Source organism: Berghia stephanieae, chromosome 4 (genome assembly GCF_034508935.2).
Source record: "Berghia stephanieae isolate SIO BIC M18660-M18661 chromosome 4, UCSD_Bste_1.3, whole genome shotgun sequence".
NCBI lineage: Eukaryota > Metazoa > Mollusca > Gastropoda > Nudibranchia > Aeolidiidae > Berghia > Berghia stephanieae.
The window spans coordinates 91,242,502-91,265,083 of NC_088363.1; the positions used below are offsets into that span (position 1 = coordinate 91,242,502).

General features: G+C 35.0%; 1 protein-coding gene across 6 annotated transcripts in view; it reads right to left on the reverse strand.

The window, feature by feature from the left end:
* The window catches only part of LOC144971558 (E3 ubiquitin-protein ligase MYCBP2-like), a 120,942-nt gene that overhangs the window by 93,951 nt on the left and 4,409 nt on the right, over positions 1-22,582 (reverse strand). For all 6 annotated transcript variants that reach the window (XM_078912595.1, XM_078912593.1, XM_078912594.1 and 3 more), the window contains exons 3-15: positions 18,416-18,643; positions 17,884-18,037; positions 17,149-17,351; positions 16,513-16,648; positions 15,700-15,812; positions 14,961-15,026; positions 14,561-14,657; positions 14,030-14,100; positions 12,577-12,724; positions 10,880-10,956; positions 9,519-9,729; positions 8,596-8,763; positions 7,512-7,673 (exon numbers count right to left, since the gene is read on the reverse strand). In XM_078912595.1, the coding sequence (XP_078768721.1) occupies positions 7,512-7,673; positions 8,596-8,763; positions 9,519-9,729; positions 10,880-10,956; positions 12,577-12,724; positions 14,030-14,100; positions 14,561-14,657; positions 14,961-15,026; positions 15,700-15,812; positions 16,513-16,648; positions 17,149-17,351; positions 17,884-18,037; positions 18,416-18,643 (1,834 nt within the window). The remainder of the gene's footprint in view (positions 1-7,511; positions 7,674-8,595; positions 8,764-9,518; positions 9,730-10,879; positions 10,957-12,576; positions 12,725-14,029; positions 14,101-14,560; positions 14,658-14,960; positions 15,027-15,699; positions 15,813-16,512; positions 16,649-17,148; positions 17,352-17,883; positions 18,038-18,415; positions 18,644-22,582) is intronic.

The window sequence follows — 22,582 nt, forward strand, 5'->3', positions numbered from 1 at the left end:
TAACGTTTACAGTCTAGAACGTGTGTCAGTCATAACTTGACCGAAAAAGAAAACAGAAAGGAACAAAAAAAAAAAAAAACCCAAAAAGCAGACACCCCCCTCCTCAGTCGGTGGAATCTCAACAAAAGTTGTATTTTTTTAATCCTCATCTTTCGTGGTGCAAAGCTTTCATCGCTTGTCATATTTTATTGACTCTCGCTCTTTCCTAACCTGATAATAGATTTCGAAACAATCTTTAGGTCTTCATTCTCTCATTATCTGTTCATGACTGGAACTGGAAAAGGAACAAGACAAAGGCAAAGGGTCTCTGCCACCGATTTTCAATATCTTGCGTTGTTTGAGGGATTTAAGTTGGTAGCCGTTTTTGCCACATAAGACTTTTTGTTATTGTTTTTGCTGAGAGTTGATGGGAGAAGGAATGGCAGAGAGGGAGGAAGGGGTGGTGAAAAAATGAGAATGTCTGGGAAAAGAAAATGTCCCACTCAACCCCTTATCGCATCTTTGATATTTGGCAGGTGTCAAACTACATGTATGACGTTTTGGATCTTCCAAGCCTATTCGCCTTATTTGGTCGGTAGCTGTGTGAAAGAATACATATTTTATTGTAAAATGCAGGGAGTGCGGTCTGATATTTTCGTCATCGCTATGATTATTCCCAGACAGGGTCTGCCAATAACGAAAATTGGTTATTCCCAGACAGACAGAGGGGAAAAAACCCAATATTTTTGTATTTAAAAAAAAAAAAAAAAACAATTTTAAGAAATTGGAACGCATTGCCAGCAAATGTCGTTGAAGCGCCGAGTGTCAATGCTTTCAAGAATAGATTAGATGCTGTGATGGAAAGTTATGTGCATAGTGTAGAAGTGCCTCCCACCCAAAATAGCTATGATCAAAAGATCAGTAGAGAAAGTGTAGTGTAGGCTAGCCCCTGATCACAAGATCAGGTAGGGAAATGCATTAGATCAGTTGTGAACAAGACATTCAGTGACTGGAAAGACTCGGCGACAGGCCAGTGGCCTAATCAAGCGATGTCGATACCTTCTATTCTATTCTATTCTATTCTATTCATGCTCAGAAACGGAACAAGGCCAAACACAAAAGGAGAAAAGAATAGACTCGCTCCAGAAAAAAAAAGGGAGGGAGGGGGGGGGGGGGGGGGAAGGAGAGCGATTGAATTCGAATCTGTGCAGCTAAAATGAGCAACGAGTTTCCCTTGGCTCAAGAGAAATGAAAATTAAAAAACTGTGTTTAAGTTTTTGTATGAGTGTTGGGGGGGGGGGGGGGGGGGGGGGTCGTGGGGTTTTGTTACAGTTTTATACACATCCCTGTTAGTTCAATCAATTTTGTGGGTAATGATCAAGAGGGGCCTGGTCCTACAACTCTTTACGGATTTACCTTGGATTGAAATGAAAACTAAACCTCTCTGATTACTTTAGATTACCTAATTTTATTTCATACGTTTTTTTATGAAGAAGAAGCGTTTTAGGCTTTTGTAATTCATAGGAAACACCATGATATGTGAAATGATGTCTTATCTAAATTTTGCCTGAGGAATAATAAGCGAACAATTTTGAAAAGCTCTCTCTGTTGATCGAATTATCAAAAATTTTATTTGTGATCAGATATTTTATTTGACTTTAAAGTGAAATCTAGAGGCATTAAAACATATTCAATGTTTATTAGACTTTTCTTATGTGATCAGAAAGTTAAATACAGGAAATATTGATCAAATGAGTTCACCGGAAGGTAAATAAAAGCCCATTTTTTAAAAAGCTAATCGACATTGGTTATGTAATCTTGCCTTCATGATCATAAACCTCTGATAAAATTAGACCTGACCCAACGGTTCAAACAACCTTGTGGTATCTGAGTTCCAGGTCCATTATGTTTTCTAATGTTTTAATTGAATATAAGCAAACCATTAAGAATTAGGTCATGTCTATATATTCAACATTGAATGGTATTTCTTCTTACATTGAAATAAGTGGTTCTTTAGAGTAATAAGGCTCATGGAACTGGAGTTTTTCCTGTTTCTGTAACATGAAGCAACAGACCTTAAATAGTGCTTGATAACTTTCTTAAAACAATAAATGGTATTTCATTTTACTTTGAAATAATTGGTCCTTTAGAGTCATAAGGCTCAAGGAACTGGAGTTTTTCCTGTAACATGAAGCGACAGACTGTAACAAGTGCTTCCTGAAATCTGAATAAGTTGCACATTTACATTTTACTTGTAGAGTTAGATTCAGTTATTCATTCAAACATTGGTATCTTAATTTCGAATTGTCATTTAATTATAAAGTTAAATAAATCCAATGATAATAATTGATAAAATAAGGTAATTATAACGTTTATTCATTGTTTGGTCCATATGAATTTTACTTTATGATTTTGTGTGAGATGATATTGCTTTTTATGGGACCATGGGAAAATGGTTTAGGATGCCATGCTTATCATTTTTTTTTTCAGATCTAAATAACATTACAACAAGAATGAGTCTCTGCATTCCTTTAATTGTTCTGGAAGCATTGGCCTGCCTATACCATGGGAATTAATCAATTTATATTCAGGAAGAAGTATCATAATTATTATTATTATCATCATCATCATCATTGAGTCTTATCCTTCAAGATTATCAAAATGGCTTTCATATTACTGTATCTTATAGAATTCCTCATATATCATTATGGACCCTTCTTTGTTTTTTTAATTGGAATTAATGTTTTTCTTCTATATTCTATATTCTTCATAAAACCTCTCAGCTTTATTGACCTAATCTAGAGACTAGAGAGCGGTGATTAAGAGGACAGGACCATGTTTTGCTTTCGAGCGTTTCTTAATTTTAAAAGCAGCTTACTGTAGTTTGTAAAGATTTTTAAAAACTTTTTTCTAATGACAGTGTCTAATACACGTTAAAACCAATGCATTTCTATCCCTATGTAATTTTTGGCAGTGATCTCTCCATTTTAATGGTATTGGCTCCTGTTTCTTTATAAAAATGCCATGTGAGCTTGTTATACACTTAAAAACATTTACATAGGGAAGTCAAGAAGAATATAGCAAAAGAAACCTGCTTCTTGGTTATGAATAAGAAATTTAAAAAGAAATAGGCAATGACCTCTTTATCTTGTCTACCATTTAACTTTATAATTATTTTTTAAAGTTTGTTATATCCTTTTCTATATTTATAATTTAATTTATCAGCAAGATAAGATTTTTTAAAATGGAACTACACAGTTTCAGTAATAATTATCATTTTTTTTCTTTTTTTTTCTTTCTCTTTCACAGGATGAGAATACAAGCATACCTTTAATGGAGAAACATCATATCTATATTTTTTAATGATTTCAGTGTGAATAACATGAATATGAATGAAATGACAATAAATGTGATATAAATTTATAATCTGTTTTTAATTTATTTGGATTTCACAAGTTGTGTTATGGCACTCAGATACAGCAGGACGGGTGAGACTGAGAACCAATCCTCACAATAGCACTAGAGGTCTTGTATATGCAAGATGTGATTTCCATTGATACAGTTTAAAGACTGTCCTGTTTTTATTCATTCTGGTGCATGCTGTAGGTTTTTTTTTGTTTCTTGTTTTAAAAAAAGATTCTTTGGGCTTTTTTATTTCAATCTAAGTCTAAGACTTGATTGAATTCTGACTCAATGCAAATCAACTTTGTTCCAACTCCTCAACTTCAAATTACAATGAACTTGTGCGCCCTTCCTTCTCTGTTAACCTACAGGTTATTGGAAATGTAACTTTAATACATCTATGTACGTCTACCACAATGATAAACTAGCAATTTATCTAAATATCTTGCAATCGTCTTTTGTAATAACTTTTCATTCTGGGTTACACATAAAAGTTAGCAGTGCCGGGTTACAAAAGTACTTTGATGTTAAAAAGATCAGCATCTTGTCATCTTACTTATATATTGGCAGGTGTAAGACTTATTCATTTTGCAAGTCATCATCGTCACAGTTTCGCACCAACACCGAACCCACTCAACAGCATCTGGGGAGCAGACTCTTGGGTCATGGTCAGTGCAGCTGAGCGCATCCTGGCATTCTCTAAGGATGTCTGCTCTGGGCACCCACATGTACACAAGCTACTCTCAGCCAGCCCCCACTTTTTCATGCTTCCAGTTATTCTCACAAGTTTTGCCTGTGCTCTGTTCAGTGTTACCAATTCATTCCTGGGGAGCTCAGTTCCGTAGGACAGTTCTTCTCTCAGATCTCCAACAGCTTCATTTGCATGATTGTTCCACTCTCTCCACGTGGAACGCCTGTATACAGCTGCATGGTCAGGGTTGATGCTTTCTTCCATCGTGAAGCTCTTTCTCGACTTCAGTCTACTTGTCATTGGGCTGTGCCTTGGGTCCATTTTCTATTTATATTTCTGGGCTTTGGAATCAGTGGCTCTTTGAATGTGGGGAGGTGCAATGCCAGCCAGCCGATGGAGGACTGGAACTGCAGTCGGTTTCAAGTTACTCTAATGATCCGGCAGGTGTTATTTTGACATGGCAGGATCTTGCCCAGACTGGTGAGACCTATTCGGCTGATGAATAGCAGAGGGCTACTATGGTAACTGACTGTTTTCGGATCTGCTCCCCATGGCATGTAAGTTTTTGCCTCTTTTCTTAGGAAGTTGTTTCTTGTGGCCACCTTTGCTTTTGTTTTCTTTGTGTTCTGAGAAAAGGACATTGTGCGGTCTATGGTAACACCAAGGTACATGGGGAATGTGTTTTTATCCAATATGTTCCCATTCCAGATGTTCAGTTTCCTGTTTTCTTTAGGCTTGGCGGTTCTTTAAATGGAAAGCACACACTTGAGTTTTTCCTGGGTTGGCAAGTGAGTTCTTTAAATGTGGCCTCAGAGAGTGGCTCCAGGACATCCGTTAGTCTCTCCTCAATGGTCTTGAAATCAGAGGCCTGGGACGCAAGACACAGATCATATAGAAACCCCCTGATGTTCTCAAAATGAGGTTGGGCGTTGGTATAAACGTTCAAAAGGATAGGTGCAAGTACCGATCCTTGAGGGAGTCCGTTCTTTTGTGATCTGCTTTTCTTCCCATCCATTTCCACAAAAAAAGTGACGGTTTGACATAAGGAATTTTATTATTGCAACTATTTTTGTGTTACGAGTTACCCTTGCAACCTTTAGGAGCAGTTTCCTGTGATTTACTGTGTCATAGGCAGCTGCCAGGTCCACGAACACAGTTCATATAATTTGTTTGTTCTCGTAGAGATGCCTGATCCTACCTCAATGGCGATAGGTCTGTATACTGATTTTGGTATGGGGTTGCCGACAGTTTTTGACATATCTGGAAGACAACAATGCAAGGTCTGTTCTCCAGCGAGCGCTTGGAAAGGATGCTTCATGCGTCATAGAAGAGTGTCAGATTATATTGGTCAGCACATTCCTCAACAGTATCTCCATCTTTGTTGTTCTCATTGTATCCCCATTTGGTGCTGTGGCAGTTAAAGTCACCTATCACAATCATTTGTTTCTCACTAGTGGTGGATGTAACTGGCCACTTGAATGGCGTTGGTGGAGGTTTGTTGACAGTAATATCACATTGAAGTGTCTGCTTTCAATTCTGAGAATTTCCACCTCACTTGCTGTCATGTCCTGGTTGTATGTCACTATTGTTTTGTCTTTCACTTTGACGTAGTTAACGCTACCGTGAATGTTGTTTGACTAAATGCATGCCAGGGATGTTTAGTGTCACGGTATTGTGCGTCTCTTGTAGTTATAGACAGAGTTGCGTCGCTGGATTGCTACAACACACACAACACCAACATTTTGCAAGTATCTTTAACACTTTTTAAAATCATTAATAAACGGTGATACTGACAACAACAACAATAATAATTGTTATTATTATTTATTATTATTATTATTTATTATTATTATTATTATTATTATATTATTATTATTATTATTATTATTATTATTATTATTAGTAGTAGTAGTAGTAATCGTAGTAGTAGTAGTAGTAGTAGTAGTAGTAGTAGTAGTAGTAGAAATAGTAATAGTAACAGTTGGACCAAGTACATAAATATGAATATTTATACAGCGCATTTCTACAGATAGCCGTGAGCAATGCGCTTCACAATGTTTCATATTTATTCCCCCCCCCCCCCCCACTTCAACAAGCCGTATGGAACCATATTTCTTTGTCATACAGCCTGTTAGGCGACCCTTGTGTACTAAAACTGTCACTACACTCTCCGCCATTTCTGTAGCCAGATACTCATTCAATCGAGTGGGGTAATGTGTGTATAATTTTTCACGATTAGTCACCCATCCTATTACTGATCGCACTTAGCATTGGCATTGCTCGACTTTTGTGACAAGACTAAAACCGTACCGCTAAGCCATACGGTCCATTAGTTCTAGATAGTATAAAAGTCTTGTGGTATCAGTGGTTATAAAACAGTAGTGGTAGTGCAGTTATAGTTATAGTGTAGAAGTAGTAGTTGTCTTCTGTCAAAAGGGTCATCTGAGCGAAGAGATAGGAGATAGATTCGAATTTACTCTCTTCATTACATTGACCGTATGCTTTGACTTTGATCATTTGATACGCTGTAAAAAAAAAAAAGTATGGTCCGCCTTAACCAAAAACAAGCGACCATCTTCGTTTCCCTGGACATAGATATGGTTTTGTTTACGGGAGGAGGGGGAACCATGATTATGGTTTTCCTACAAAATAAAAGAAGGGGCATTTTGGCGATAAAAAATATGATCGTGGCCTCCCTAGCTATCTCAGACTCGGAGTAAACAGCTTGAATTTATTCGCGCCAACTTCAGTTTGCTGCCTTAGCAACATGTAAACAAAAGTTTGGTTGGATGCGCATGACATTACTAAAGGTCAATTGCAGCATAGTTCGGGTCATTTATAAAAAAATCTGGGTCACGTTTGACGTCAAATGTCTGGTCACGTGATGTTGTTTATTTTATTGCACCAACTTTACTGTTCTATAATTGGGGCATACACGCTATCTGACTACACTTCAAAATTTTTCTTGTGGAAACTATTTTCCCTGAGGACAAGTTAATGAGGTAGTTTACATGATCAAGTCTTTCGAAACATTAAACATAATATTACTAAATTATAAAATAATCGAGGCCATCAAGTTAATCTAATTGTTCCCAAAAATGGTTTTAAACAATATCTGCATTTTTTTTTTAATATAGAAAAGAAAAAAAAGATAACTATAAAATTGAGAAATAAAAAGATACAACCGCTTCATGGTAATTAAAAAAAGAGCAAAAGCTATACAGGCTTCTGGAAAATAGATTTTAAAAATTACATAAAATTTCTTTTATTCATCCAAAAGGGAAAATTTGTCTTTAGTTTATTCCAAAGGACATCAGCCGCAGTGCAACGCAAACACAGCAAGGGAGAGGTACTTGCTCAAGGCCACACAGTGCAGCTGGTATATTACTCCCCCCCCCCTAGGATTAGCCTCATCTCCCCCCCCCCAGATTAACCTTACCGTCACGACCAGTGCCTCCCTGTGTTGAAAAGTCTCTTCCACACTGTCCCTTGTTGTTGATACCAAAGGTAAACACTCGACCTTTGGAAGTTAAGGCCACAGCATGAGCTTTTCCAAGAGAAATTTGAGAGATCTTCAGCTCTTTCAAGTCATTTACACGTCCTAGAAGTGGAAGAAGAGAAGTTAATGACAGCCTTTGACATCAATTGTTTATTTCCAAAACGAGAAAGCATCATCATCTAACAAGACTATTCGTTAAGAGGAACTGACAGTTAAATAGCTATTTTTTTCTCTTGCCATTTTTACATCTGTAACATTACTCAAGAGTTCAAGCGTGATAATAAAAATGGATTTTCTCCCATAATTCCTAAATCAGTTATACTTTCCAGCTTAGGGCAGTTCAATATATTTTTAAAGAACATATTATTATGCTATTGGAAATCTTTTTAACATTTAATGGCTTCTAGAATCAAGTCATAAAGTTTCAGAATGTTTTTTCAAAACAAGAGACTATGATTTTAATTAGATTGGGAAATTGAAACAATCAGTCAATTGTATTGAAATGCACCAGTAAACACTATACATCAAAATGTGTGTAATTTATTCTTACATTAACTCACCAAATTTTGATTCGTTGCTATTTTCGTTTTAAATTATCATATTTGAAAGAACCCCTGTTCCAACATGTCAGTCGAATAATTCACTTACAAGGAATTATGCATCAAATAACAAAAGCTACTCAAAATTGGATAGATACATAAAGTAGGGTAGTTCTGACCGAGCACTTTCAGATTCTCACCTCAGACCACTGAAATGCCACCAGTCAAGGATTATGCTTTGAAAGTGAAGAATTGAACAACCAAATAAAAACATGGCTGAAATCCCTTGACACAATTTCTCTTAAGGACGGGTTGTTTTTCCTCGAATAATTTTGGTATAAATGTATTGAAAATCTTGGAGATTTGTTGAGCATAGACACACAAATCAGGTTTTACAGATAAAGTTAAAATTGTAAACCTAATCAAAACTTAAGAAATTTAATTTATTTCAAAATTAGTTTATGATATGCAGACAATGCCATTACCTGTAGAATGGTCACAATGGTTTGTGTCCTTTCCAAACATGTACAACTCTCCGTCTTGAGTAACTACAGCACTTGTTCCACTGTTACACGATGCCATCGTTACAAACTTTGACTCCAACTTGCTCATTTTTCGTGGTTTTGTTGGTTTGGGCTGACGGCGCATTTTAGCTGGATAACAAATTGCATATTTGTTACACAATGAGTATCTTATATGGTAATTTTTATTTTATGCTATATATCATACCTGAGTTGATGCTTGTTTAGTCTTATTTGAATACAAGATTGTGAACGTAAGTGAAATAAAAATCACAATAAAATGCGAGAGTAGCTTGGTATTGGTATCTCTTAATACGCATTCACCAAATTATTATAAATTATTAATGCCTTTGAGTTTAATAAAATGAATTATACACTAAAACAAAGATAAAACCTGTAAGATTTTCACAAGGCCCGAACACAAAAGTGATTGAAATTACATTCTTCTGCACATCAAGAAGAAAAGATGTCAAGACATTTCCATTTTCCAGCTAAGTATAGATGCATTGAGCATTGGAAATGGAGACATATTATCAATAAGGAAAATTGACAAACTGTTTTGATGTTTTGAATATAATCCTTCCTCGTAAAAAAAATATTATGTGAAGTTCAATCATATTTTCAGAAAGGAAACTATGAAGTACTTTAATTTTTCTACATGTCTGTTACAGAAGCAAAGAGGTTCCAAAGCGTGAGTTGTGCACAAGCAAATTCAAATTTAAATTTGCCATTTTATCTAGTAAGCCATTTACTTCAAATGTCATTTTCCTGTAGAAGATCACAATAAACATGTTGACATCATTCAAATATTGCCTAAATTTCACAGAGGAAAAGAAACCTCATAATATTTGAGGCATCTTGTCCTTATCTCATTTTTATCTATTTACCTCCACTGGCATCACCATCCTCTCCTCTCCTGGCCATCCCAACAAAATATACTCCACCATCATCTGCTACCATTAATGCATGCATTCCATCATGGCCTAGAGACAGATTTACAATCTTGGGAGATTTGGGTATGGCAAGTTCCATCCATTTAGTCTGTGACTGGCTAGCTTGTTTGATACCAAGAGAAGCACCTTTGCCTTGATACAAGACCTAAACAAGTAATTATAAATACATGATATTGTTCAGTAATAACTTCTGAATCAAACACATATTAAAAAATGATGAGACAAAAAGTAAAAATAAGGATGAAATAAAAAACTTCACTGTTAACATGAGATGCAGACCCTAGGTAAAAAAAACAGTAGGTATATAAAACTTTCACAATTTTCTTTTTTCTTTCTTAAAATACTAGATTTACAACTAAAATACCAAAAAAAAAGTAAGACAAAGGAAGCCGGTTCAAATAGGGAACAGAAGTAGATTCCAAGGACAATCTCTAAGTCTCAAAGTCACATCCAAAATCAAGCATGGGATCTCACTTGAAGAAACACATCCAAATGCTTACAAAATAATACATTAAAAACAAAAAGTGCTTAACAACAATTTTTAAAAAATTCATCTACCAAAACTAACACTTTACATTTAACTATTTTCCTCTCTGCCAACAACTCCGTCCAAGGTTATGACAAAACCTACTACACTACAAGACAAAGACAGAGAACAACATGGGAAAGGAAAATAAATATAAAAGGGGATAGATAGATGACACTGCAAGGGTAACCTCTCCGTCCAATGAGGAAAGTCAAATGACCCCACACCAGCAATATTCTTTCCTCCACACAAGTTTGTTGACAGATAACAATATACATTTTAAAAGACTTTTCTGTTAGTGTCTAGGTTGACACAATCAATCTAAAATTTCACAACATAAAAGTACTAAAAAAAAATGTTTTTTTTAAATTGAGCTTTACAAGGGGTCCCTGGTCAACAGCAACATTTAACATGTAGGACGGGACATGACGCCTGTTAGGTGATATTACAAATTTTCGGACAAAGACAGCGCTGTTAACGGCCAGGTACCCATTTTACACCTGAATACAGTGAGAGAATGTGAGTAAAGAGCCTCTTCCAAGGACTCAACTATGCGCCGAGCGCGAGGCTCGAATCCAAGACCTTCCGATCCGAAAGCGAGTGTCATACCAATAGACCACATAGCCTCCCTGCCTGATTAGTTGCCCTAAGTTGTTGTTTTTAAAAATAATATGCGAGAGACTAAAAAATCAAACTATTTTATTAAAATTGACAAGTATGAAAGGTGAAACCCAAAAATAAAAGAGCACTAAAAAATCAATGGCCATACCTTTCCACCAACGGTTCTTATTAAAGAGAATTCCTTCCCTGACACCATCATGAGAGGATCCTCCTCAAAGCCAGTCACTATTAATGAAAAGAAGAGGAAAGTTTAAACAGATCAGTAACAAAACATTGATTGAGAAAACGAAAACACTTAAAAAATTTGAGCTTTTCTTTCTCAATATTTTCAAGATATTCAGGGCAGGAAAATATTTCACATGGAATAATCTGTTGAGACATGGTGGTAATGACTGAGAGCAAGCCAAGCTCGACTCATTTTCCAAATAGCCAGTGATTGAATGAGTTTGAAACACATCCAATTATTTCTTTCTTTTTTAAATTTTTTTTACAAGAATGCTGAAAATGTATACTCAATGTCTCAATCGTTTCTATGTTAATGTTTGTGTGAATATTGGCTATTAAGCTTAACTGCTGTCAAAATTATTCGCGATGGTGTGTACGAACGAATCGGCGTCTCAAGAAGTGGTGAGAGGGATCTAGTATGACTTTGAGTTGAAACGAATATTTTAGTGTTCGTGATAGCTCACACGGTAGAGCCACACTCTCACCTGCCAGCGAGTTGTCGTACCAATAAGTCGCAGGTTCAAACCCCACCACCGCCGCGAAAAAAATTTATTCTCTATGTCTTCTGCACTTTCTATTCACTTCATATCTTGTTGAAAATGTAAATACATAAAGGGCGTTTGGGTGTTTTCTAAAAAATTTAATTACCAATATTAGGCGGTTTTAATCATTCTATATCGTCATTATAGGTTAAAAAACAACATTTATGGTGAAAAATTTTAATTATCTGTGTTGATACCCATTTTGCGACCTAATTTGGGGGTCTGACATAAAAAAATATAACAATCTCGTGGCAAACGTTCCACAAAAACTAATGAAGGAATGACCTCCATATTCTTCCCTCTTGTCAACATTGTACCATAGTGTGTCACCATAGAGATTTTACGGCTTTAGCTTATGAAATTTTTATTAGAACATTACAAAGTTGAGAATCAAAATGTTATGATACAAGTGATGTTAAAAATTCAGAATTGGGATTATAATTCAAAATTCACATATCTTATCAAAAAAATCTCTCTATTGTGACACAATACATTATCTCTGTGATAACTGTGGAAAATTTCAGACAATTTCATTGAATAGATTCTGAGAAACGTTTGACACAGTATCCCATACCCTTAGAAAAATGACATATTGAGAAAATAGCTTCCCGTTTTTCACACTTTTCTTACTATCTGTACCATTTTCGACTGTTTTTCGTGCCTTTATAGTCTACTTTAAGAATTTGGACTTCACTTATATTATTTCTAGGATAATAAAATGTCATTTTCCACCAAAATCTCAAAATCAATTTTTCGAAGGATTTTCCTAATAATTAGACCCAAACCCCCCCTTAACTCATTCGTTTCTAGTGATCTCTGGTTGAGACAGGCAAGGTTTGTTGTTTCATAGGTCATGCTGCGAACAAAAACAAAATGAAAATGAAAATGAAAATGAAAACAAAAGTTTGTGATCAAGATCAACTGACAAAAAGAATGAAACACCTTACTACATATAAAACAAGCAAAGGTGCTAAACATTTTTTTTCAAAACGAATGAAAACATGACAAACATATATGCGATACATTTAAACCATAACAATCACAGATAACAAAATTGAGAAATTGTGATTCCACTTACAAATACTTCTCTTTTCATAGACATGATGGAATGGCACTGACCCAAAAGCCTCCATACATTTCCTGGTCAATTTGAGAGGTACCTCAGAGAGAGATGCCATTGGAGGATTGCTGATGGGACTGAAGGTTCGAATGACAAAGCTATCCTCCTACAAAATCAAAATATAAACAAGCCATAATAAATTACAAAATTTAAAGAGATTAACCTAGTCTGTCTTTCATTTAGCTTGTTTTTGTTTTGTTCTTTGACTTTACACAATAAATCAAATCTTAAATTTGACTTCTACACATCTGACTACTCTACAAAAATCTATTCTTATAAAAAATTAGGGTTGGAGATTAAACTTGTTCTGTACAGCCGACATTAAGTGTTTGCTTATGCACACAGAATTACTGGCAAATCTAAAATTTATAAAACTATTTTTTACGGACCGATATACGAGTAACTTGGAAACTTTTTTGAATAAAGGGTAATTTTATCACCTGTTTACTCAAATGATTAGTTAGAAAATCTGCTGGGACATCATGACCGTCCTTAATTTGACATTTGGAATCGCTATCCGGCTGCCCTGTTGCCAGCTTCATTAGGGCGCATCTACAGACTTTATTACTGGACTTATTTTGATTGCTCATTTGCAAAAGATTCATCTCGATTTATGTTGATTTCACAATACAGTAATATAATAATAAACTAGATGAGTGCCTTTTTTTTTTTTTTGTTTTGTTTGTTGCTTTAGGTCTCTTCCAACACAATTGAGGTTATATGAGAGACCGCTGAAACAAAAAAACAAGCAATCTAACAAAAATAGTACAAATGTCAATCAAAATCATAACCTAAAGATATCATAAGCTAAATTATAAATAACCAAGAACAAACAGGCAGAGGATTTACAGGAAAAAAAATATCCCCTGTCAAAAATACAATCACAAACCAAAGAAGCAGGATAGGCTAGTAAAGAGAAGAAGAAACGACATCACTATCGGATCGTACACCCATGCGAACATCATAGGTATATGATTCAAGGGTGATGCTCCCATCCAACCACCCGCAGATGAGTGCCTTAATTTCCCAGCAAATATTGCAGCTCTCCAATAGTATATAAAATAAAAATGCCATATTCATTTAATAGTTGACCAGGATCTTAAGCATTTAAAACGATCATTACTCCTTGTTAGAATTTTTTAAGGTAGCACATATGATAACACATACAGTTTTGTCTCCAATAATAGAGAGAGAGAGGAAAAATACAGGTCCTTCCCAAACTTGAATACATCTTCATAAACTGAAAGCAAATTAGATGCATTTCCTATTGACCAAAGATGTCCTTCAGTGAAAACAAGGCTTTTAATTTACCCTTTTTTCTGTCAAACATTTAATCCTTCTATAAGGATTTGAAAACAACTAGAAGCAAGAACCACTTGACCCCAATAAAATCATAACGGATCCAACTCACATCCTTCAAGGGAGCAATGAACCCAATGCTTTCACCATCACTGAAAAGGTGGCTGTGACTAGTGCCATGACCTTAAGGGAAAAGAGAATGTACAGAAATGTTTGAATGAGTAAAATGCATGACAGGAGTATTCCAACTTCTTGACCAATGGCCATGCACTACTCTAATAAAATGCAATCCCATCCTTTTTTAAAATTCCTTATGTCTAAGAGGAAGAAAGAAAAAAATATTGCCGGTCTGTGTCATCTTTTTTTAATCAATCATCTACAAGATCACAACATCATCATCGTCAACAACACCACCACAATCACCAATGCCATCGTCATCATCATACTAATTAACATCACTACAACCAACATAAAAGGTTTTTGTACTATATGAAAAATTTAATGATAGGAAATATCTTTTAGAATTTTTAAAAATCAAATTGATTCTGCATATTACTCCCTTCCATGTGTGGTCTTTTTAAAAATTTGTTTTTAAATCTTACAATTCTCTCATCCACCATTCTGGCTTGAATACATTACTTACCATCCATGCCAAATGTATTTTCTGCAGTCAGGGTGGTTCTGTTAATGACACATAAACTTGGTGTTGAGCCTCTATCCCACTTACACAAGAGCTTACCCTTTTGGAAATGAAAGAATAAGAGAAAAAAAAAAAAGAGAAAAAAAAAACAAATTATTGGTGCTAAATTTATATACAGTTTCCATCAAAACAAGATCTAAAATCAAAATAAAAATTATTTTTTTTAAAAATCATGGAACAAGACTGACATCATTTTCCTTTATTTTATCTTCATAGATTTTTCACCTGGACCATTTGCAAATCAAAGACATGAACGCTTCATTTCATGACTGATAAGTCTTACAGTATAGCGCTATAATTAGATTACTTTTATTCACTCAGTATTTTAAAAATCAAAACTCACGGCTGCAAAAGCAAGAAATGTGTTTTTGTGGACTGGAAAATCTCTTTTATGGCTCTCTAGCTTGCCCTGGTTGGGAGGGAAAAAAGTGTCAACAAAGTAAAAATAATATATATGATGACAACAGCTTGCTTACCAATTATATACTACATAATGAATGCATTGGATGTTGCTAAAAACTACTGCTCCCCTGTTAAACAAATCAATTTCATTATAACCAAGAGTTGAGCAAGTGCAAAAAACATTTTCGACGAATTTAAAATAAAAGCTTTTCTGTAATCATATGATATGCGATCTTTATCAAATAAAACGATTGATGTATATTTACAAGCTTGTAACTTGTTTCATAGTTTCAACCAACAAAGATGCTCAGCACTGCTGTTTTATTCCCATGTGTATATTTTTGGGCCAGATGAGTCTTTAAAGTATTCTATAATCTAAATTTTTAAGTTTGAAGCTTGAAAAAGTGAAACACAATGATAAGGTAGAATTTCAGCTCCAGAAAATAGCTGGAACTAAAATTTTAAGTGGTCGACTTTGCAATTGAATTTGTCCATTGTTTATAAATTACAAAATTATTTGTTGAATTAGCCAGAAATTATAAATACACACACACACAAAGCCATAATCTCCATTATTATTATTATTATTATTATCATTATTATTATTGTCATCATCATCATCATCATTATCACTTCCTTTTATCTGTCTTGGAAATAAGATGGAATGACAAATTTATTACCTTGATAGTCCCACCATAACCAGATCCAACTTTGTACAGACCGAATTTGTTCAAAATGTACAAATAACGTCCATCACTAGCAACGGCTGAATTTTCCACTTGGCAATCTCCAACTATAAGTTAATAACACAGAAACAGAGCATAATAATGTCAGCAGAGGTTTTGCACACAACAAAAAAAACATGATAAATATACTATGAGAAATATGCTACTTTCATTGTCATTTCAGAGAGTGAGATCGCAACTGATCTAGTGGTAAACTTGAAAATATAATCGTCAACTTCACAAAATTCTTGAACATTGATTGCCATAAACAATCTTTAAACAATCTTAAGAAAGTATTTGCCATGGTTGAATTTTCCACCTGGTATTCTCAAACTGAAATTTTATGGCACAGAAACAGAGCATAAAAACAGAGCCAGTTGAGGTTTTGCAAATAAATGGAACATAATTTGTTACATTAACACAGTGACGTTTCAGTGAAAACAAATGAACCAAAACTGATCTTAATAGTGGACTTGGATGAAAATAAAATTGTCAACGTCACATTAATATACATTCTTTAACACAACACTATTCTGAACATGGCATAAACAATCTTAAAAACAAAAGGAAGTGAGAACCGTCCCAAAAAAAATTTTAAAAGGAAAACATTTCTGCATTAGTGAAATTAAAATTTAAGCAGTAAATTGCAATTTCACACACAATGTTTAAAAAAATTCTCCTAAAATATCAAAATGAAAGAATTACACTACATTATTATCTCTAAATATGACAACAAAGCATTGTAAGTTGACACAATTGTTGACATACCTCTGGCATTCTCAAGTGTAAAAGACTGTGCCAGGCATTTGGATTTAATGCCACAATTAAACCAATCAGGTAAGATGGATCTTCCAAGTAAAACTGCTTGAACACTTTTTTGAAGGGATGTCAAGATACCCGGAATCTGTTATTGAAAGCAAAAAAAATAATTTTTTAAAAATAAATAAATAAATAAAAAGACCGACTTAATTTTCTATTGTGGACTTAAATTCTTACAAAAAGTAATACATCCTCTTTGAGCATTGGTTTAGCCTTGCAATTATTTTTTTTATAAGGCAAATTCATAGCACATCTCTCACACAAGCTAAGTAATCTTACAAAGAAGCTCATAATATTCGCTGACCATCTCTGAACATAAATCAGTGGATTTGCTTCATTGTTATTTGTGTGCTGCTTTACATTATATTTTTAATGATTTCAATAGTTCCCCCCCCCCCCCCCAATAAATCAATAAATACAATTAATTAATAAATAAATAAAACTATTGAAAATAACAAAACGAAAATGACAACAACAAAAAGACAAATCAACCAGAACAAAATAAATAAATAAACAAGACCAATTTCCTAAACAAATCCATAATCGGCAGCAATCATAAAGAACAAGGCCTCAATCACAACCCACCTGTATATCTTGCAAGGTCAAGCCTGAACGTGACATAAGCATAACAGTGATTGCTCTCAGCAACTTCTCTGTGTCTCCAAGTGCAATTGTCAAACTGATAAGGGCTGAGCAAGACAGAGAACTCATGGATAAGCCTCCTTTGACTACACAGTCACCATCAGATGTGTTGGTGGCAAGATCCAATAGCAGGCAAAATAAATCCTCTGATTGACAGGAAAAAAAAAGTCAATGTTTGGACCAGAAACGGAACATTTACATCTGCATAGTACATACAAAGAAAAATAATACACCACTGGGTGACAGAATAAAAAAAAAAAACCCCAAAAAATCAATATTTGGACCAGTGATGAAAGATATACATCTGCATAGTACTTACAAAGAAAAATAAAACAACACTGAGTGACAGGAAAAAAAGACTCAATATTTGGACCAGTGGCAAAACACATATATCTGCAATGTACTTACCAAAGAAAAAAATTTCAAAAACTAATATCAATATAAAATTGTGGTCAGTAGATTCAATTAACTTGACCATTTATAGCAAAAAGTCATTGTTCCCATTCAAGTTGATTATTCTGTAGGTCTTACCTGAAAATGTGACAAACAGCCTAAAAAACGAAAACCAAAACCTGTTAATCATCAGATCACAAATCATGTTCATTGAAGTATGGTAGCCACAAACGGAGCCATGCTTAAGCATCTTTACTCCTGTGAATTATTAATGAAAATGCTTACCGACAATATCAGGAGGTTCTTTTTTCATTCCTTCTGGTTGTTGCCCTTGAAGCATATCAAGAAGAGCGTGAAGAGCCTTAGCACAGAGCTCTGGATAGTTGCTGCGGGATTCTCTAACGAGCTCAAATACGCCACTCAATCCCAGTCCAACAATCTTTATCATGAAAACAAAAATGTCAATACTTGAAGAGTGCATCTAAGACAACCAAGTGAGAAAAACAAAAGAAAAGAAAAAACAAACAAACCAATAATCTGAGTTTTTTAAATGATTTCTTTTATTTATATTTTGTCTTTCACCGGACTTAGTCAATGGCCGGGCCAATAACAATGATCAGAAAACTCTGGCCCTGGTTTTATGTAAGACATAAAGCATATTAACAACAATCGCAATTCATCAAGATGGAATTGAAAATTGGTATTCTCTTTCCCCCAAAAAATTAGTCCTGGCATTCAATCGGCAAAAGCTGCTAATTTGAGATTTTAAATGGGCAAAACACTTCCTCCCTTTATACATTATACCCATTCTTAATACCTTGGGCATTTTAAGCTGTATTTCCTTCTCTTTATCATCGCCCTCTTCATCGCTGTCTGTGTCAGAATCTGCTGGTAGGTTAGCAAGGTGATACACACGAGTTGAATCTTTGATAGCTTGTGCCAGGACTGCTTGCCTGACTGTAGCATAAATGGAGAATGTAGAGGCATTTCCAAGTGTACTTATGACTGAAGTCTGAGGTTCTAAAACATCAGGACTTTTTTCCCTCTGAAACAATAAATAAAAAATTAACTTTGCAATTCATTTTAATTGATGAGAAAAATCACCTCTTAATAATTTACTTCAATCAGTCATTTAAAATTTGAGATAACTTATGACCATGACATTTTGAATGGCTTGCTCTTAAATAAAAGAATAAAAAGACGTTTTAGTTTTATTTTCGTTCAAAAAAAAAACGTAAGAACGTTTTTAAGTATCTTGGTGACAGATTTAAACTTATATACAGTCAGACCACTTTGGATAATCACAACTTGGTTAATTGCAACATTTCCCAAGAAACGGTATTAATTCCATATAAATTTCAGTTAATCCCAAGGCTGCCTCTATTCTCATTACCCCCCCCCCCCCCCCCCCCCCCCCCCCCCCCCCCCCCCCCCGCCCGCGATTGGATTACCGAAAAAAACGTCGCCGGCTTTTTGCGATCTGGATTCGATTGATTTTTTTTTTTAATTGTGCAACTTGTGACAAGAAACTTAACAAATTACTGCATTACAACCTTTGGATTAAACATACAATTGTGGACTACTATTATGAAGACTAGCATCCTAGACTAGGGGGATGAGAATAGTCCCTTCGTAATCCCAATAAATTTTCGACCTCAAAATGAGGAAAATTCAAGAAATCAATAAAACAAAATCTCATGATTAAATTTCATCCTGGGTGAAATCATGACAGGTTAAAGATGTTATGTTATATTATTTTGGTGAAGAGATGATTGGTTGTGAGATTGGATATTTTAGATATTAACTCAAAGAAGATTTAAAAACAATGACGCCATTTTTATTGACCGGTAAGGGAGGAACAGGAAGTACAGAATCGTACATTCGTAGATCGTACATTCTGTACTTCATAAAATTATCATTATCATTATTAATACATGTATGAACAACGTACAGATGAGTTTATACTCAACATCCCCCCATAAACTCAGCTTTCATGACTCAAAAGTTCAACAATAATAAAAATTAGTATGAGAACACATGAGTCATAAAATATTGTTGACATTGTCAAATGGAAAAATTCATACATCATACTCAGTAATAAGTAGATATGGTGAAATTTTACTGAAAGAATTTAAAAGTCAAAGATAAAACAAAAAGTTTGATTATTGGTCAATAAAGTTTAGACTAAACTGAAAGATCATTTATTTTATCAATCAAACATTATTACTAAGTTACACTAGGATAAAATCTATCCCATGATGTACTTAATGAAGCATTGAAGTTTGATTTTGGAAACTGGTTTGGTGAACATATCAGCTAGGTTCGAATCAGTTGGTACATATTCAATGCTGAGATTGTTTTTCGTTATTTCATCTCTAATGAAGTGATACTTCACATCAATGTGCTTTGACCTTTGATGACTGATTTGGGTTTTTAGTTAAAGCAATTGCTCCTTGATTATCACAAAATAGGTTGAATGTTGGATGGTCAGAATCAGTGATTTCATTGAATAAAGAAATAACATATTTGCCTTCCTGTTCAGCAGAGACAAGAGACCTGTACTCTGCCTCACAAGTTGACAAAGCCACAGTTGGCTGTTTTCTTGATTTCCAAGTAATCATTGGGCCTGTGTGTTCGATAACTGAAAACAATATCCTGTGATACTCTTTCTGTCTTCTGGACTGCTAGCCCAGTCTGCATCACAGAAGCCAGTCACATTAATCCTTTCAGCTTTCCTGAAAGACAATTTTTGATTTATAGTACTCTTCAAGTATCTGAGTGAGTGTTTTGCCATTGTAATGTGACATTTCTTGGCATTATGCATGAATTGAGATAGTTTGGTAATGGTGTAAGAAATGTCAGGTCTGGTAGCTGTCATAATGAAGATCAAAGCTCCAACTATTTGCTTATATATTTGTAATTGTTCAATATCAAGCGCTTCACAATTATTGTCATGATTGCATGGTTTCATTTCACATGGGGTGTGTGATGGTTTGCAGTTTTGCATTCCAAATCTATCAAGCAAAGTTTCAATGTGCTTACTCTGAGAGATAGAAATTTCATCATCTGTGATCTCAAACTGAATACCTAAGAAATGAGATACAATTCCCAGGTCTTTCATTTGGAATTTTCTTCAAGTGATTTCTTTACAGATTTAATTATGTTACATTTTGATGCAATCAGAAGATCATCTACCCACACAAGTAAGTAAATTTCATTGTCAGGTTTGAAGCAGAAACATGGATCATTGACAGATCTGACAAAACCTTCTTTCTGTAAGTAAGTATCAAGAAGATTGTTCCAGTTTCTACCGGATTGTTTCAAACCGTATAGACTTTTCTTCAGTCTCAGGACTAAGCACTCTTTATCATTGTCTTTTGATTTGAGTTCGAATCCCTGTGGTTGGTCCACATATATCTGGCAATCTATGGGAGCATTTAGAAATGCGGCCTTAACATCCATTTGATGGATCTCATAGTCATGCTGTTTTGACAGCTGTGTAAAGAGCCCTAGTGGTAGGAGAGAAAGTTGTAATCAATACCTTCTACTTGAGAGAATCCCTTTGCAACATATCTAGCTTTGTATGTTTCATTCCCAAATTGGTCTGATTTTATTGCATACACCCATCCCCCCCCCCCCCCCCCCCCCCCCCACACACACACACACACTCTCTCTCTCTCTTTGGGTAGAGGAACAACATCATAAGTGTCATTTTCAATTAAGGCACTCATTTCCTTTTTCATAGCTTCATTCCATTTTTCTTTGCTGTGACTATTCATTACTTCTGAATAAGTCTTAGGGACATAACTTGCATTGTAACAGAAATGAGTAATTGTAAACAAATTGTCAGTATCATCATCTAAATAGTAGTCATTGAGATGTTTGGGTTTCTTATGTGTTCTTTTGGGTTTCACACTATGTCCTTTTGATTTTGACTCAGTCTCAGCACTAGGTTTGGTTCGATTTTCAGATTGGTAATCAATCTCTTCATGTGCATCATCATCACATGGCATGTTTGTGTCAGTATCAGAGCTGTTCTTTATAGGAACATTTTGATTGTTGCTTTTAGCATTGTGCTGGTTTGTCGCAAAGTCTTGTTCAAAATCGTTTGAAGATTCCTCTTCATTATTGACAGTTACATTTTCATAGGGAGGAGTCATCAAATTGTGGAATGGTTCTGGACTAGGTTTATCAACAAAAATCAATTCATGTTCTTGACAATTTGTTTACAATTACTCATTTCTGTTACAATGCAAATCGAGAATTGGAGGGGTTTAATGCTACAGTAGTGTCACCACCCTATTAGAGACAAAAGAAGACAGGGCTTTGCAATACGGTTTGTGCGGTCATCTGTGACTATTACATAGGGAGAGGGGGCTGGACATAGTCTACAAAATAGGTAGAAAATGACTCTTGTAAGAGGAGACTGAGCGATGATATCCTTTGTTTGGGTTTGACAACTGTGCAGTGTTACCAACAGGTTTGGTGAGAGCTTATTGTCTGTCATCACGGCTAATCTCTTTGACTCTTACAACTGTTGAGAACAATAGTGACAGTAAATCCAATCTGAATAATATGTCAGCTTTCATCAAAGCTGCTTTTGCTCGTCAAAATCTACGCAGGGCTGCCATATGGTTTTTATTTTAATCAAATTGCTCAGTTGATGGTTGACTACGAATGATGTTCATAACAACTGGCTTGAGTTGACCATGTTTGTGTAAAATGTTGCAATAGTGGACAGGAAACCCAACTTCGGTTTATTGCAACAATCTCTCTGATCTCAGGTTGTTGCAATTATCCGGAGTGAACTGCATATACAATCTCAACCATAAGAAAACTACACTATATGACGGATTGGTAAACATGGCCAGGACAGCTATGTTGATTTTCTGGAACATGCAAAATAATGGTGGAAAACCAATGGCAAATCCAATTCTTTTATATTTTACATTCATTGCTTCTTCTGTTGAAACATTGATAGAGG